At 49.5% G+C, this 18,397-nt stretch overlaps 1 protein-coding gene across 1 annotated transcript in view; it reads left to right on the top strand.

Moving 5' to 3' along the window:
- Positions 1-18,397, top strand: part of MSI2 (musashi RNA binding protein 2) — a gene marked incomplete at both ends in the record, with an annotated part of 263,463 nt that overhangs the window by 199,879 nt on the left and 45,187 nt on the right. The window contains one exon of the mRNA XM_009278253.2: positions 10,129-10,211. Within this exon, the coding sequence (XP_009276528.2) occupies positions 10,129-10,211 (83 nt within the window). The remainder of the gene's footprint in view (positions 1-10,128; positions 10,212-18,397) is intronic.

The raw sequence follows: 18,397 nt of genomic DNA, 5'->3' as shown, positions 1-18,397 counted from the left end.
GCTGTGTGGCCCCTGCAAGGGGAGGCACAGACGCCCCCCCAGCCTGGAAATTTCTGGTTAAAATGGGTCATTTGAGAGAGGGACAAGTCCCTGTACCCTTCATCCTCCCGTCAGGGAAAATCTTTCCCCAAAACCAGTTTGGGTAGATTTTTGCCTGTTCGGAGAGGCAGGCTGCTACACGGCACAGCGGCTGCTCATCCTAAGGTGCCCTTTGTTTTTTTGAGCGATGCTCCCTTTGCAAATGCCACGCAGTCGTGGGAGGACGGACCGAGGAGCCTGAGCCTTGCAGCTTTCCAGAACAAAAGCAGAGGAGTATCTTGCTGGTGCCCTTTATCCAGCTGTGCGGCTGACCTCAGCTCTTTCCTCTCCTGCCGCGCTGGTATTGAAACGCTAGCACCTTGTATGGAGGTTTTGATCTAAGGCAGTTGTCTGCTGATTTAATTTTGAGAATTTACTCTCATGTCATGGAGTATATATTGACACTTTAAACAGCAGTAATACCTGCCTGTGTCTGCCAGGAGAACCTGACTATTTTCCGTACCCAACCCAAGATGCACATAAACACCAAATGGATGTGCAGGCTAATCATCTGTCTTGATGAGCGTCATTCAGAGAAGCACTGCTAGAGAGCACACTTTACAGTTAAATGAGGACGATATTTTCTATCCTAGACCGTAGGTGTTAACCTTCTCTTTCCCCTTCCCTCGCCTGGTGCATCCCTCTCCCAGTCTGGTTATCACGAGGGTGGGGTGAGGTCTTGTTCTCCGTGGAGCAGGAGGTGCCTTCAGGTGGTACCTTCAGGCGTGGCCATCCCTCCTCCCTGCAAACCCCTCCTTAGAGGTAAGGAGGCGAAATCTGGGAAGCGTGTGTCTCAGACTAAGGCTGTGTTCTGTCAATCTAGAGTTACTTCTTCGGAAACCGAAACCTCTCCTTTCATGTGTTTGCAGCAGAGGAAATGGGAATAACAGGAAATAACAAGTTAGAATTGACAGCTTTTATCCTAGACGATTTTGAGCTTTAACGAGCTGAGATGAAGTACATCAGGTGAAAACTTTGTGGAAGGGACTAGAAGGTGGGGGGGAAGAAATGAGGGACCTGGACCACAAGGAAGATTTAAGCAACTTGTCCAAAGACTCGAAATAAGAAGGTGGCAGAGTCGGGGCTGAGTTTTTGAGTCCTGGCTGTTGCGTTCTGGCACTAACAAACAAATGGCTTTTCCCAGAGGTAGGATTAAACCCACTGGTCCCCGTTCCCAGACTCTCAGGGTAATGACTTGAATTACTTTTGCAGACAGCAAGAAGTTAGAAACATCTGTGGTTCGCTGTCTGAGCAATTAAAATGTCCCAGCCCCTCTGCTCAGGTCATTCTGTTTGTCTGTAATAGACGAGATTCGGTGACAGGACTTGGTTTCATGTCCCCCTCTCCCCCCCTCCCCTGCAGGTTTATTATTATTTTTATAAGGTGGCTTGGCAGTCTGCGATGTGGTAGCTTACTAAGTAGCTTTTTCCCCTCTGATTACAAGGGATGTGTGAATAAAGTAGAGCGGTATTGATTCACACCAATCTATGCATTGACTGTGTGGGAGCCACTTGCGATTCCCAGCAGCACCAGAAAGCTTTGCAACGGGGAGAAATATGACCAGGCAAGTTGAGAAAATAAATTAAACTAGTGTCAACTTTTCTTGTTTCTCCCCTCATTATTAATGGATAGAATGGGGCTCGTTTATCAAGAAGAGGAAAAATTAATTGACACGGGCTTTAATGTTATTATGCCTGGCTTGTCTGGTCACATTTCTTCATTTTTAATTTTTTTTACTTTTTGAAAGGCATTTTATTACAGTTTACAGGACCAGCTGCCAAAACTATTGGTATAAACAAGAAAGCAGGTGCGTAAATAATGCCACAGCAGGACTGGACCTTTCTCTGTTTCAAAGCTTAAGTAACTTAAATATGGGGAGAAGAGAAGAGGCATGAAGCAAACGCAAATGAGCAGATCAGGTACTGAGACCTAACACAAAAGGGGAATGCAGCCTGAACTAATATTTCCTCATTATAATGCTGTGTGCTGCAGCGGGTGTCAGGCTGGATGTTCCCACCCGTCAGCACAGCCGTTCGTCAGGCAGTACCCGCGCCAGGGGCCGGTGGGACAGCAGACCCCCAGGGACCCGGAGCCGCGCTCCGCACTCGCGCCGTGCCAGCTGGGTTGGGAGTCTGGAGCAGGACGGTGCCGCGGGAGCGCGTTACATGTGTAAGAGGAGACTGATCCTGCATTAAAGAGAACACCAGCAGGCGACTGTCAGGTTATTCTTGCCTAGCAGCAGGAGTGAGATTTAAGCAGAGCTTGCATTGCTTATTGGTATGATGTGGACCATGTAAATCTCTTCCCTTCTCCTCTCCATGCTCTTGTCTCCTGCCCTTGGTCTTCGGGATTATTGTGCAGGCACAAAAGAGCCTTGGTGATTACTTACTTCCCAGAACCCTTTAAGGAGCTCTCTGGTGCTTTGGCGTGCTATAAATGCGGTAAGAGGCAGTCCCAGCTGCAAAGACCCTGCAGTCTAACCAGACAATACAGACACAGCTTGGGTGAAAAGGAGCACTACAGATGCAGATGAGATGAAGTGATTTGCTCCACCTCATCGAGTGACCCCAAGACAGCCTGGGAGTTGAAACAGGCTCCTCCAGCTCTCGTTCCAGTGCCTTCATCCACCAGAGCATCTTTCCTGGTGGCTGAAGAGCCTCTTCACAGAGCAGCGGTGCCCACACGGTAGGCGGGGGTGTGCGTGCCTCCGGTGAAGGTGGTTTTGGCTCAGGTGCTGGGCTGCGAGCTGGTGACGGAGGTGCTGGCACCCATGGCACTGCCCTGGCTGCTGGGGGCAAGGCACCCCGCTGCAGCAGGGGCCTCGGTTTGCCTGTCAGAGCCCTCCGGGGGCTAACCCCAGCATGGCGCAGGATGCAATCACCTTGTTTTCCTTGTTTTTATGCATGCATGGGCTTGAAAGAGCGAGACCTTTAACCCGGTAAGCTGCTTTCGTGTGATTCTACTGACGAGTGATGTCCTCTGTGTGTGCAAACGCAGCTGCAGTATATATCGCTGTACACACAGATAAAACCCGGGCTGTGGAAAAGTTGCTGCCAACTAGCAAGAGAAAGTAGATATATTTCATAGCAATGGTGTCATCATCTCAGCTGTATTTTACCGAGGTTGACATAAAACTTCTCAAGTGACGACAAAAGTCTGAAATATAGTTGGTTCGAGTGTGAAAAAAACAAAATGCAGAACACAGGAGCACTGACATTTGGTATCTTCAGTATGGCTTCTTAATACTATTTCGGGCTTCTACCAATTTTTTAAAAATTATTTTAATCTTTTTATGGTTTCAGTCACTTTCTCTGAACAGTGTTTCTCTTATTTCTGGAATGCTGTGGCAGAAAGTGCTGCAGCTGAGCTCTGCTTTGCTGCATGGAGTCGTCCGCCCATAGGCCTGGGCAGCTTTCTTGGCTGAACAAGGCTCTGGATCAAAGGAGGCTTTTCGGTGTAACGAAGGTGTGTCGGAGGATGCGTCCTGTGCTGTCGGTTGTCAAGCATCTGGGCTGGCATCCGCAGGCTCATTGGAAATGTTTCCAGGGGAACTCAGGGTTAATTGGATACTAGAGACTATCTTGCCTTGCACTAAGAAATTTATTTTCCCAAGTTTTCCCTTCCCTGTGAATAATACACTTGTATCTGTTTCCTAGTGAAAAAAATCCCCTTTTGTGAGTCACTGTTAAAAAAGCACCGTTCTGTCAGCCAGCCGTCCCGAAAGGGATCTGGTCTGCAGGGGTACCGAGTACCTTCAACTTGTTTTACTTCAGTTGAAGGCAGCTGCACCCTCTGGTGATTGACCCCCAAACATTTTAGTTTCTAATTAGCAGATGCAGAAAGTCCCAGCGGGTAAAATAAGTCACCTGAAGAGGTGGACTCCTGTTCAGTGCCCGCCATGTGTTACTGTAGGCAGGAGCAGTCACACAGCTGGACCAGGCTGGAGCAGACCGACTGCCCACTCGGCCGTCAGCGCCACGGGAGGACCCCACAGCAGCGGGGGATACTGGAAGCGAGCTATCCTCTTCCCGAAACCTGCTGCCGCGGGAGGCAGCAAGGGTCAGACCGGAGGGGACCTCCCCATCGCCTGCCTGGGTGGCACTTCTGCTGTCTTCCTCAAGAGCCTGTGAGCCCCAGCCTTCATCCTCATCCCTCTGAAATGAGGCTTTGGCATCTCCACATCTTCGTGGGCAGTATGAATGGAGGCTGCAAAGCAGCTGTGAGCACGGTCGTGGAGAAAAAACAGGATGGTTTGCTAGATGTCCTGAGTGCCCCCACATTGACGTGCACTTGGGGAGGTAGGAAGGAAGGTCATTTGGGGGTGATGGGGTGAGAAATCTTCAGCCACTTCTCTGAAATTGCAGGCCCAAGGGAAAAGCCCGGCCCCTCGTTGGATGCAGGAGGGCTGCCGGGCTGGGGGGGAGTGGGTGAACTCGGCCAAGAGCAGAGCTGCCACCCTGGGAGGTGCAGCTCCTGAGACCGTTTGGCATCTGGAGGAAGAGAGACCCTGAGCAGAGGTAGCCCTCACCACCCCATGCCGACGGGCCACCCGCACGCCAGCTGCGAGGACTTGTTCAAGTTGAATTGCTGGGCCTTCTTATACAGTAATTGCAAAGCAGCTTTTCCGATGGATAGCCCCCTCCATCTCATTCCTTTGCCCAGACCATTCCTGGTAATTAGCCGGAGCTCCGCACACGTGCGGGCGCCTGCCTGCAGAGCAAACCCTCTCCCTGTCGGGCGCCGGGACTCTGGGAGAACCTCGCACATCGTTTCGGTGCCTGTCAGTGGCCATTAGCCAGCGGATGAATAGAGTGAAATGACTCCTTTTTCTGAGCAGATGCTAAAGGAGGGTTTTTTCACCTGAAGGTCGTGAATATGTGTCTCAGTTTCCTTTAGTGATCGCGCTTGGCTCAGAGCCTCTCATTTGGGGGCATCTGTTTGCCTCTTATTTTATTTTTTCCCTCTTCTTTGTCTTTTCTTTTACAGAAAAGATTATTCAAATGAATATTCAGTTTTATTCATTTGAATAAAAAACCCAACCGTTTGACTCTGTTAAATGCTTATCTCTTAAATAGAGCTTGTTAGCTTCCAATAATAGCTTCATTCAGAAGGATGCGGTATAATTTCATTTTAAAATGTGTGCTCCTTGACAACCGGAATCCTATTTATGTCACCATTTTAAACAGCCGCCTTTGTTTTGTGTTAATCTTTTTCATGCACTTTCCAAGAACCATTTTTTTGTTGACTCTTAGTACCTCTCAGAAGAAATGATTGTCCTATTTAGTCCGGGAAGGTTTCTGAGAGTTTTGGTAATATAAAAATGAGCATGTATTCATTATGCTAACTAATAAGGCGTGCGTGCAGTAATATTTTTGTGTGTGTGCAATTATTAAAAGTTGGAATCTGATATTCAGAAAGTGAAACAAAAAAAGAACCCATTACCCGTCACTCTTACAAAGTTTTTAATTCTGGGGCATATGATCTCTTGGGGATTGTTCATTTAAGGAGCGATAGCATCTCTTGAATAGCATCCTGTGGATTTTAAGTGCCTGTATGCATGCGGATTAAAATCCTCTGGTTGCTTCCCAATCAGTTAAAGGTGTCGGTAATCGTAAAGGTAAAACATCGTGAGCCTTCAGCTACGGGTTGAGTGCCCTGCGTGGGCTCTGGGCCTGAGCCCATGAGCCCCTTGCCCGCTGGAGCTGCCTGCCCTGCCCGTCTGCCGGCTCCAGAGAGGAAGGAATAAAAGATGGTGTTGGGTTTTCTTACAGACCCAATCACGTCTGTTTTTTCTTGCCAAGCCAGCTAGACTGGCCTGTGCAAAGTGGCATAGATCTTTTAAAGATCTGCAAATGAGTGTTGACACCTATGGATTGTTATTTTATTCTTGTTATAAAATCTGCAAATGCTGAAAGCTGGGTAGCTATCTGATTTAATCGGACAAATAATTTCTTGATAAACCTGTGTTTAAGCCATGTGGAGTGGGATGAGAATGGGAAACTTGTTTCCGAGTCCAAATGTGTAATGACTGCAGTGGGCTTTCTTGCGGTGTTGTGCATATTAAGGCTAATCTCCTCTAAATTCCCTCTCTCTCCTCCATCCTGGCAGTGAGACCTGACAAAAGTTGCAAGAGAAATCCTCAACTGCAGTACTCGCTAATGAGTTACTAATGATGAAGATGTTGCTGATGTTCAAACAATTAATGACTTGTAGACCCGGACTGGCCATCTCATTGCGCTGGGCAAAGCTGGTCCCCGGCGGCGCGCTGCTCCCAGCTCCGGTAATTGCCCAACGCAGCGTGCTCCGGGATTCCTGGGATGCCGTATTCAGCCAGTTAACCACAAAAATTTTAGTTTTAACTACGGGTCTGTTTAAGGTAGATTTAAATGGAGTAATTTAGAAGGCAAATGAAAGACTTGAGTTAAGTAAAATACTTCAAGCTGCTACATGCTTTAAGTGCAAAGTAAAATAGTGTTCTGAGCGCTGGGTTTGAGTGTGATGTGCTGTTGGATGATGTTTTATACCTTGGAGGAGATCTAGAAACCATTTCTGGTGTTTTTTCCCCCAAGAAGAGGGTCCAAAGAGGGATGGACCATTGCTACGTGTACTGTGCATTCCCAAACAAGCCGGCTGGGAGCTGCTCGGACCTCGCCTCGGCCAGTGCGGGAGCCGCCAAATGCACTTTACAGCTTCAAATATTGTAGCCTGCAAAATGTATCTTGTTCCTGTAGGTTGCCAACCAGTATAGTGATTGTCCTATTTAGTCCGGGAAGGTTTCTGAGAGTTTTGGTAATATAAAAATGAGCATGTATTCATTATGCTAACTAATAAGGCGTGCGTGCAGTAATATTTTTGTGTGTGTGCAATTATTAAAAGTTGGAATCTGATATTCAGAAAGTGAAACAAAAAAAGAACCCATTACCCGTCACTCTTACAAAGTTTTTAATTCTGGGGCATATGATCTCTTGGGGATTGTTCATTTAAGGAGCGATAGCATCTCTTGAATAGCATCCTGTGGATTTTAAGTGCCTGTATGCATGCGGATTAAAATCCTCTGGTTGCTTCCCAATCAGTTAAAGGTGTCGGTAATCGTAAAGGTAAAACATCGTGAGCCTTCAGCTACGGGTTGAGTGCCCTGCGTGGGCTCTGGGCCTGAGCCCATGAGCCCCTTGCCCGCTGGAGCTGCCTGCCCTGCCCGTCTGCCGGCTCCAGAGAGGAAGGAATAAAAGATGGTGTTGGGTTTTCTTACAGACCCAATCACGTCTGTTTTTTCTTGCCAAGCCAGCTAGACTGGCCTGTGCAAAGTGGCATAGATCTTTTAAAGATCTGCAAATGAGTGTTGACACCTATGGATTGTTATTTTATTCTTGTTATAAAATCTGCAAATGCTGAAAGCTGGGTAGCTATCTGATTTGATCGGACAAATAATTTCTTGATAAACCTGTGTTTAAGCCATGTGGAGTGGGATGAGAATGGGAAACTTGTTTCCGAGTCCAAATGTGTAATGACTGCAGTGGGCTTTCTTGCGGTGTTGTGCATATTAAGGCTAATCTCCTCTAAATTCCCTCTCTCTCCTCCATCCTGGCAGTGAGACCTGACAAAAGTTGCAAGAGAAATCCTCAACTGCAGTACTCGCTAATGAGTTACTAATGATGAAGATGTTGCTGATGTTCAAACAATTAATGACTTGTAGACCCGGACTGGCCATCTCATTGCGCTGGGCAAAGCTGGTCCCCGGCGGCGCGCTGCTCCCAGCTCCGGTAATTGCCCAACGCAGCGTGCTCCGGGATTCCTGGGATGCCGTATTCAGCCAGTTAACCACAAAAATTTTAGTTTTAACTACGGGTCTGTTTAAGGTAGATTTAAATGGAGTAATTTAGAAGGCAAATGAAAGACTTGAGTTAAGTAAAATACTTCAAGCTGCTACATGCTTTAAGTGCAAAGTAAAATAGTGTTCTGAGCGCTGGGTTTGAGTGTGATGTGCTGTTGGATGATGTTTTATACCTTGGAGGAGATCTAGAAACCATTTCTGGTGTTTTTTCCCCCAAGAAGAGGGTCCAAAGAGGGATGGACCATTGCTACATGTACTGTGCATTCCCAAACAAGCCGGCTGGGAGCTGCTCGGACCTCGCCTCGGCCAGTGCGGGAGCCGCCCTTTACACTTTACAGCTTCAAATATTGTAGCCTGCAAAATGTATCTTGTTCCTGTAGAAACCAGTATAGTTTTAGTATCTTCTGCTGTGCCCCATCAAAGGAAATCTAGTGGTGTTTAAAAGTATCTTCTGCTGTGCCCCATCAAAGGAAATCTAGTGTGTGTTTAAAATGATGAAGTATTGCTTCGGGACCCCAGCGCAGAAACTGCCTGCTGCTGGGCGCCTGGGGGTCTGGCAGAGGGAGCAGGTTGGGGGTGGCGCTTGGGACCGTCAGGACACGACCATGGCACTCACCGCTGCTGGAGGGGAGCAGGCCCGGTACTGGAAGGTGCTAATTGCAGATGGGAAGTGTCAGTAGCAAAATGGGTTTGAGATGAGGCTTCACTGCTGTATTCCCAAACAGATGGGGCGTTGGGATGGGCAGCGCAGGATGGACGGACACGCGGCCGGTGGCAGATGGGAACCGGCTCCTTCAGAGTCAGCAAAGACAAAACTGCTTTGCTGCCGTGCGTGGCTGGACGGAGGGATGCTCACTGGGCAAAACTATTCACGGAAAATAACGCCGGGCAGCGTTGGTTTCCCCTCCCTCTTCCCTCCCCCGTCCCCCCAGCCAGGGGCAAAGGCTGCTGCTGGGGGTGCCCCAGCTCCGGCTCGTTTGGCTCACAGCCTGGTGCGACGAAGACGTCACGTGCTGTTTCACCAGCCTTGAGTCCAGCAGAGTTTTCAGTGCAGTCTGGAGGATGAAGTTCATCCTGTTGTTACATTTTTAAGATTTCATTAGCTTAATTGGTGTCGATGTTGACTCATCAAGCCTTTGCCAGAAATTTAGCACATTAGATTGTTTTTTGTTTGTTAGCTTGATTCTTCTTTCTTTTTTTTAAGGAATGAGCAGGGAACGTGACTGTGTATAGCTGTGGTGGGCTGCCAGATTTCTTTAGTGTGGCGTGTCTGCAGCCGTGTGGCCCCAGCAGAGCAAATACAGTGTGCAGCTATGGGCGGGCAGCAGGCATCAAACGACCCTAAACCAGCCCAAATCCACGGCTCCTTTGAAGCAGCAGTGGCGAAGAGAGAAATGATTAGATCAGAGGCCTTAAACGTAATGGTTCCTTGGAGGCCTCAGGATGTCCTGATGAGGTATTAGAGGAAGTAATTCAGGAAGAAAGGGACAAATAACCACCTCCGGAGCCCAGCTGACCCGCGGGGCTGGCTGCATCCGCACGGGATGGAGCTGCGGTGGCTGCGCCACTGGCCCCAGCACGCAGCAGCGGGGACATTTGGTGTTTGCTCAAAGCAAATGGAAACACGAAGTGCTGCTGCATGTTTGGGGAAGCATTGGTATTTTTTTCCTCGCCAAGGGTAGCAAGGGGTAAATGAGGAATCATCTTCTGTCTTCCCGGATTTTTATTTTTTTGGGTCACGTAATAAGTCAGCTCTAATGGAGAAGTCCCGTGGAATTAAACAAGAGATAAAATCAATATGGTTCCATAGAAATATAATTGGGTTTTGTAGAGATTGCTCTTAAAAACCTATAAGGTGTAAAAGAAAATGCGGCCTTATTGTAGTTTCTGAGCCGTCGTGTAACCGGGGTGTAACTATCCATTAAATTCTGCAGGATGGATCAAAAAATCCATAAGGAGGTTTTAATTCTCCATTAAATCTTATGGAAGAGCTGGAACAGAACCGTATTAATTTTCCCCGAGACAATGCTTCTTCCCTCCATTAGTCTATAATAAGTTCAGCAACAGCTCCATAGACAGCAGGTGTATTTACACGTGCATATTTTTATGAAAGTTTTCCAAAGTCCCAATGGCTAAGTAATGCTTTATTAAAATGAAGTCCATTTAACTTAACTAATATTTTCCTTTCCCCCTCCCCTTTTTATTTCTTTATTAAACAGGATTTGGCTTCGTAACTTTCGAAAATGAAGACGTGGTGGAAAAAGTCTGTGAAATTCATTTCCACGAAATCAATAATAAAATGGTAAGTTGTTTTTGTTCCGCAGCGCGTGTCGGTGGCAGCAATCTCTTGCCCTTTGTCACAGACACGTGCCGTGCCTGGGTGGTGGCTCTTTGGGACAACCTTCTCCATGAGATTAATTGGGTGGTGGGCACACCGTGCCTGGTGGAGGTGTCATGGGGACAGGCTGCTGAGCCTTGACCATGGCTTGCTTGGGCGCTACTCCTGTCCCCCCGCCAGCAGGACGGGTGTCTGTCCCCCCACGAGCACAGGCATTGTCTGCGGGCTCAGGCAGCCACCCCAGAGCAGGTTTTGGTGTGGGAAGCCAAAGGGCTGAAGATGGTGTGAATCAACCTGCTCAGCTTCTTGACCAGCCTTGGAGAAGCCGCCCTTCTCCCCGCCTGCTCTTGGGAAGAGCCGTGGCAGCCGCTGAACAGCTGTGTTAGGGGTTTTCAGGAGGGAAGTGGACTGGGGTAGCTGTTGCAGACCATCTGCTCCCAAAATAGTTGTTCTGGTCAAGCTCCCGAGTCCTGATGCTGCTCTGATGTTGCTGCTGCCTGCTGGACCATGTGCCCTGGGAAGTCATGGCTCTCTGCCATCGAGCCACAATCACTTTCCACCCAGTCCCGACCCAGGAGCCAGACCTGGGTGAAGTTTCTCCTAAATGACAGTCAGGTCCCAGGTTGCGGGTTGCCCTGTCAGTAAAGCCACTGAGCCAGATGAAAAAGGGCATTTGTATTTGAACTGGTGCAGTAACTTTGATATTTTCAGCTAAAATATTCTTTTCCCTTTGTCAAAATATCCTTTGCTTCTCAAATGTGTATTCAGATATGCATTGTATATTGGTCTGATACGTGTTCACAGACTTTAAATTCAATAATAGAGCTTTTAGTGTGGATAAGATCAAAGCAATCTCCTTGGCATATGCTGGAGGCCTGATTCAATATTTGACTTGCTAATTTTTCCCAGGGCACTGAAATAATATTCTTCATATTGTTCCTCACTGCAATATGCATCTGAAATAAAAGTAAGGGTCCCCTTGGCAAACTGAGTGGTGGGATGGCAGGGCAGGGCCGGGGCAGTTCCCCTTGCCCAGCGGGAAGCCTCTCGCTCCATCTCAGATGGGTGCCCCGGGCTCTGCCTCTGGCCTGTCCAAGCGTCTCACTGCTTCCCCAGCCGCCTCCTGCTCCTGGGGTTTCCTGCCTGCCACCAGCGATACCTCGCCCGAGACACTTGTGGGTTGTGGGGGAGGCTCATTCCCCTGTATAGTTACTAAATGCTGATTAATCTGCCTTAAAATAAAACAAAAAGAACGAACCCCAACCATGCCCCCCCAGCATCCAGACGACAGACCCGGCAACAAATTAGAAACACTTGGAATGTAAATTTAGTTAAGACTTGTCAGTTGGGAGGGAAGAGCTACAGTGCCACACTCCAGGATTTTCCTACCGCTTAATCGCGGGTGGGTGCGTGTCAAGTCATACTCCGTAGGTTTAGTTATTTCACAAAAAAGGTTTTTCTCTGGAGCAAGGCTCAGCCTTCACCTGATGCAGATCAGCGCTGCCCAGTATTGCCCTGGTGAGGTGCTGATGTCAGCTGGAAGGAGCAGCAGGGTGGTGGGGTGTCCCAGCAAAACCGGCGCCAGCAGCGGGGCAGAGCTGCTATTTGATGCTTCCTGGCGGGATCGGCACTCCTGCGCTGTAAAAATCTTACCCAGCTGTTTGCAGACCCCTGCTACGGGACGAGTGGTGGGAGAGTTGTTGGGAGGATTTCTTCCCAGATGAAAGGCTGCATGGGAAGGTAACAGCAATGCAGGGAACGTGGAGGATGGGACAGGGCGAAAACACTCGAGGAACATCACAAAGAGCAAAAGAAACAGTGTAGGCTGTTGGTGTTTTGTTGTTGCGGATACTTAAAAGATATTCTTCCCAGCTCTCTGTGCCTGCTTGGTGCACGATCCAGGTGCCACGATGCTTTGAGCATTCTCTTCTTGTCACTTCTTCTACAGCACTAATTTTAAAAGCAGCCCACGAGGGAGGAGATGAGACATGATCCTGTTTTGGGACTGACTCATCGTATTGCTGATGTGTCTGCAGATTAATTACCAAACCCATGCAGGGGCAGGAGAGCTTGTGCACGCATGTGTGACAGTGAGCTGGTGCAGATGGCCGGAGGTGACACACAGCTGGCTGGCGGTCAGAGTTAGGCGCAGACATACTTCCCGCAGCACCCTCAGAGACTGACCACTCCTGCTTCGTTTTTAACATGTCCCCCTCTAGCGTTGAGCTGCAAAGGGGACGGGTTCTCACAGCCCCAGCTCGAGGCGATGGGGTTTGCAGCCGCTTGGTGAGCTGGGACGGGCACCCCTCATCCCCGTCCCCATCCCCATCCTCGGGCTGCTCGGCTGGGGCATCCGTGGCTCCGCGGGCACCGACTCACCCTGAGCTCGCTCTTTCTCATCTCCTGAATGCTGTCATTTCCCAAAACGCGGGGGCAAGCAAAGGGTAGTGGAGCTACTGTTGTTCATGAGCCTATTTCTAGCCTCCCGTCTCCCTGGCAGGCTATTTTTAGCCCACCCATTCTGCTTCTGTTGCCATCCGTAAAGCTTAGAATGTCAAATGTAATATTAAATGAGTAGTGTGAAAGCGAAAAGAAAATGCCAGTGAGGTATTTAATAAATGAAACTTGGAATTTACGTGGGAGGCCAAAGATGCTCTCCAAACATTGCGGGGGGGGGACAAATAAAACCCAAACAAGCTATCCTCAGAATATTGTTCCTCTGACACGAGCAGGCTGCTTTGCAAAGAGAAATTTGGTTTTATAAGGGGGTGCAAAAGTAGCTGGAAAAGAAATATGATGGAGTAATTCATTTTCCTTTAGATCCCACTGTGATAGAGTCATTCATATCACAGATACGGCGGGACAAGTGCCGGCAGGCGGTGCGGTGAGCCGAGCCTGGCCCAGGCGCTTTGCACTTGAAGTCAGGATCTCAAGTCAGACTCTGGAGCAGCTGACAAAAATGTTAGGCTGTTTTAAAATAGGCTTTGACACTGCATAGCACCTGTGGCTGTTTCTCTCTCTCATGGTGGGATTTTGTGGGTTTTGTGGGTTTTTTGTTGTGGGTATTTTTAAAACATCAGCACTCTTCAGGCTTCTCCCCAGACTGGCAGCCTTTGATGATGTTTTAGACATGTATATCACACACGATGTGCCTTTGGGTTTTCTTCCAAATACTTTGTCATCTAAGGCACCTCCATCCCTGGAAAGGCTAAACTGTGCACCACGTGCAGAAGGCAGGAGGGCGCGCGAGACCACCGGTGTCCGAGGTCCCTGCAGTAACCAGGAGCGGAGGAAACACAACGTGCAGCCAACAAACCACCTCCAACCTTGCACAGAGATTTTGAGAAGCCACTGCGTCCTTTGCCAGCTGGGCGCCATGGAAGGCAGATGTCAACCCCCAGATGTGGTGTTGGGCCTCATGCACGATCCTGCTGCCTCTCCAGTTTGTGTCTAACTGGTGGCAGTGATGAGTTTGCTGGCTGTGTTGAGAGGGGATACATGGACCATAGTGCAGGGGTGATGCCGCATGTGGTGCTGCTCGGCTGTTTACAGGCACGACCCTGGGCTGCAGGCGTTTGGGGTGTTGTAGGTAGCTAGTTCTGGAGCAGATGTCTTCGGGGAGGCTTGACCAAATGACCCTGCCATCTCTGCATACGAAGCGTCTGGGTCAGGGAGTGGCTGTAGGGCTGAAAATGATAAGTGGCATTGGCTTGCCCAGAAGGCATGGCAAGGGACAAAGGGGAAAGTTATAGGATGTGAGAGATTTTCTTGTGGGCATGTGCTTAATCTGGGTCCAGAAATCACCCTTCTCCCTTGTGAGGAAATTGTTTTAGTCCTGTAAGCATGTTTTGATGCTTTTGTCCCAAATCCGCAAACCACACAAGCTCATCACACCTTGCCACTCCCTCACCCCCCCCAGCCCTCAATGGAGGCATTAACCCTCATTTTACACTCAAATCAAGTAACCAGAGAGTTAAGAAACAACCTCCAGTGGCCAGAAATTAAATGCAGCAGCTCCAGTTTGAGGACCCCACTGCAATCCCTGGGAAACTCTTTGGAGCTGGGGTTGTCCCTTCATTGAACACATCTGTAGGACCTACCAAAAGGGAGCGGTCATTGTGAATGGGGCATACGGGCACCGAGGCTAAAAGTGTGCCTGACTCTGGGGGGTCTGGTTGCCAGCAAGTCACAGGAGAGCATCGCTGCTCGTTGTTTCCTACTGTGGGATCACTACCAGCTTGTAGAGCTGGAGCCTGACACATGGCTTGTTGTTGTGGGAGAGCATATATGGGCACCGCTATGAACTGTCGTGCAAAGAGGCCGATGGTCATGGTAACAGGTTCTCTGCAGAGGGCTTGTTGCAGGAGTGAGGGCAATAGGACCCGGTGCAGGGCAGCGCTGGGCAGGCAGGTACGCCAGGTGTCACTGACATTAGTGGTGCTAGGGAGGGGCTGACGGTGCGGTGGCTTTGGAAACCCCATCTGTCAGCTGAAGGACACTGCAGACCGCTTGCAGGTTGGATGCATTCCTATAGTGTTGTCTTCAACGTGCTTTAAATTGTGTAGCTTGTGAGCTGTACAGTGACGCCGCCCTTGCAAGGTTCTCCAAGGGTGGCTGGGTTCTCCAGCCCGCACAGGACGAGAAGGAGCTGCCCAGTGCTGGATGTTATCAGGTGTTTGGGGGACAAACTGCATTGATGAATCACAAGAAACGCTGGCAGACTCCTCTGCTCTCCTGTAGCTGCCGACTTCTCCTCTTACGGTCTGAGGACGTGCTGAGCAGCTTCTGACCTCATTGTCCCCACCCCACCTTTGTCAGTGATCTAATGGGTTTTTTAAGATATGCTTATAACCTTTCTTCTGTTGCCTGGTGTAGCCCTGCCTTTGCGGCAGGACTGGGCGAATACAGATTTCTCTGTTAGAGGAGCGATAGTTTTGGCTTGCCGTGGCATGAATGACATGGTGTCCCCAAGGTAATCGGATCTCAACTAACTGTGAATCGCACCTTGCTGGCAAGACAAAGTTGCCTTGTCTTTGGGTGGTAAAATGGTTTTTTGTGCATTGTGAATATGTGCGCATTCTGCTTTCCTCAAAATAGCCTTGGTTTCCTTGGAAGGCTGTTAGCCATGGTTTTTGAGACATCCTGGTGCTGAGAGCTGACAGCCTGTGTTGTTGTGCTGGGTATAAGAGGCTTTTCACTCCCCATCTCAGCCATCCTGGGTTCTAGTGGCTTTGACTGCTCGGCTTGACCCACGAGTACCCCAGTGTAATGTTAATTCTCCAAACTAGACTAAACAAAAATAGTGAATTTTAGTTTCCCTGCTGGTTTTTTTTTTAGCCTTAGAGTTAAAACTTTCTTTGTTAGGCTGCTGAAAGTGAAGCACATCCCTCATACAGGGGACGTGGAAAAAATCTGGAAATTATTAAGATGTACAGAAATGCTGAACTGAAACTTTGTACAAGATCCAGATTTATGTACAAAGTACCCGCATCGGGCAGGCTCTTGGGGGTGATGCGGTGCAGAGCTGAGCACTGACTCATAAATCCAGATCCATTCCCTCTTGGAGAAGCCCCGTTGCACGTCCCGCGTTGCCAGCACGCGTGTGACATCCCTGCTGCCTCCAGAGTTTTACCCTCAGGGTAACCGTGGCTGCGGGATGGTTATGGCCATCTCCATCCTGTTCCCCATGCCAGCCAAGCGGGCTGGCTTTTTGCGGAAAAGCAGCCTGGCCCCCTTTTTTCCCCTTTTGCTGCCTCTGCTGGTGACGAGGCACCGTCCAAGCCCACCGCTGGTCCGCTAACAAGCAGCAACACCTCCTGTTGCTGCATTTTCCCCATTTGCCAATGGGATGGTGTGTGGGCAGCTTCTGCAGAGCACCTCAAGGCCTGACGTTGCTGAATGGGGAGTGTAAAAATCCACCCGAGGCGTGCTGCCGGGCCGGGATCACGCAGCCCCTTCCCAAGGGATGGCAGAGCAGGGCCGGGGCTCCTGGTCCCATATCTTGCATGTCATCCCTCCCAGGGGGAAAGAGTCTCTGCTGGATAACGGAGAATATTTTTGCCTTCGATATGGGGTGTATTTGTTTACAAAAGCTTAGGAATTATTTTTCTTTCTTACTGGTGACTTTTTCTTCCCCTTTAAATCCCAGTTAAAACTTCTTTGCAGCTCGCTGCCATTCCCTTTATATCCTCGTGTGCTGTGAAAATCATAAATTACGCTAGTCTTTCAGAGAGCAGCGGTAGGCTGTTTTGTGGTTGCAAAAGCTAATTACTGGGTTATTGTTTCTAACGGTGCTAATCCAAACTTCATTTTCCTGTTAATTGTCCCTCGAGCCAGGCTAGATTGTTTTTATCATCCTGACTGTTTGCAGCGCAAGCAGCTGCGAGGTGTAACCAATGCTGCCGTGACATTTGGAGTGGTGGTGAACCCAAAAAATGTGGTTGCGAAATGAAATGACACACTTCTGGTGCTCACTCCCAGTCATTTGGCTGGAGAAATTAGATTGGCATACTCCTGTTAAATGCCCCTCTGATTAAAAATAAGCAAAGGACAGTTTGAGATGATATTGCTGAGCTGCTGTGCTGGTGTGCAGGGCGTTGGGGAGGGAGGCTGGTGCTGGTGCTCGGTGTTTGGAGCTCGCTGTGTCCCTGGGCTCTCGGGGGCGGTTGATGGAGAGGGGAGGTAGCGGCAGGCTGCTGGCTTTGGGCTGTGGGGCTTTCTGGGGGCACCGAGGTTTCAGGGGAGCACACAGCCCAATTAGGCTGAAACCCACCATCAAGGCTCAGGCTTAAGCCTCCCTGGGAAGCTCTGAAGGCTTTGTCCCCGCAGGGCAGTGATGGGGCTGGGTGCCGGGCACACATACCCTGTGCTGTCCTCACCCCCAGCCCCGCTCCGACAGCAGCACCTCAGTGTGCGAGTGGCTGCTTGACGAATTCAATGATGGGAAGTTTCGTGTTTCCTTTTCCTTCTCTTTTTGTCTTAATATCAGGGCCCAGGAACCCTACGGGGCACCACTGGGCTCTCCATTGTGCTCTCAGTAGTGTGTCTGCACCGTCACGTGCCTGCGGGAGTCTGTGTGTGTGCATGGTGTGCGTGGGTGTGCGGGGGACAGGGGTGTGGAGGTTGATCCTCGTCGCAGCTCTCACTGGGGTGCTTCTCTCCCAGAGGACTTGCTGTGCCCCAGCAGCACTGAAGAGGAGACGGAGGGAATCGCTGGCCCTGTTGTGGCTGTGCCTGAGTTTTGGGATGTCCGGAGAGTGGGTCTCTTCAACAGCTCTCTTGCTCCTGCTCGCCTGTTTTCCCTGTTGCCCTTGCGCAGCGGTGTCTGGGCTGTGCACACACGCCTCCCCGCTCCAGCTGTCCCCGGTCCCTCTCTGCCCTTCTCCTGCTGCCTCCTGCAAGGACCCAAACACTTCTTGGCAGAAAAATAGCAAAAGATGAACTCCAGAAGAATTTTGCTCCAAACTTCACTGGGTTGGGGCAGCGGGAAGCGTCGCAAGCAAGCAAAGTAAATACGGTCTGTGGAGGTTTGCAGCAGAAAGGGGAGGAGTAGGTGGTTTTGTTTAAAATACTCCCATTACAGTCAGTTAACCTTTATGTTACCTAAATGAAAATTGCATAAACCTGAAATTTTCGCTGATCGGGTTGCCTAGGAACAGGCTGTTGGTTTTCATAAGACAATGAATACACAGTCACTGATCAGGCTATTAGGCACCGAGACGTTTAGCCATATTATCCTACATCCCCGGGTTAGCCTGGGTAGTTGCACGCTTGCGTGTGGGGCGCACACCCGCCTTTGCCTGCTTGTGCGAGTGATGGAGGTGATGCAGGAGACATGACCCTGTTTGGAGCCGACCCTCCTAGTCCTCCACGATAAGCAGCCTTGTTCCTGTACTCCCATTACAGTCAGTTAACCTTTATGTTACCTAAATGAAAATTGCATAAACCTGAAATTTTCGCTGATCGGGTTGCCTAGGAACAGGCTGTTGGTTTTCATAAGACAATGAATACACAGTCACTGATCAGGCTATTAGGCACCGAGGCCATATGCCATATTATCCTACATCCCCGGGTTTGCCTGGGTAGTTGGCGTGTGGGGCGCACACCCGCCTTTGCCTGCTTGTGCGAGTGATGGAGGGATGCGGGAGAAA

The sequence above is a fragment of the Aptenodytes forsteri genome, unplaced genomic scaffold, assembly GCF_000699145.1.
Source record: "Aptenodytes forsteri isolate BGI_AS27 unplaced genomic scaffold, ASM69914v1 Scaffold66, whole genome shotgun sequence".
NCBI classification, from domain to species: Eukaryota; Metazoa; Chordata; class Aves; order Sphenisciformes; family Spheniscidae; genus Aptenodytes; species Aptenodytes forsteri.
Note: the sequence above shows the minus strand (reverse complement) of the source record. Positions and strands in the feature narration are given on the sequence as shown.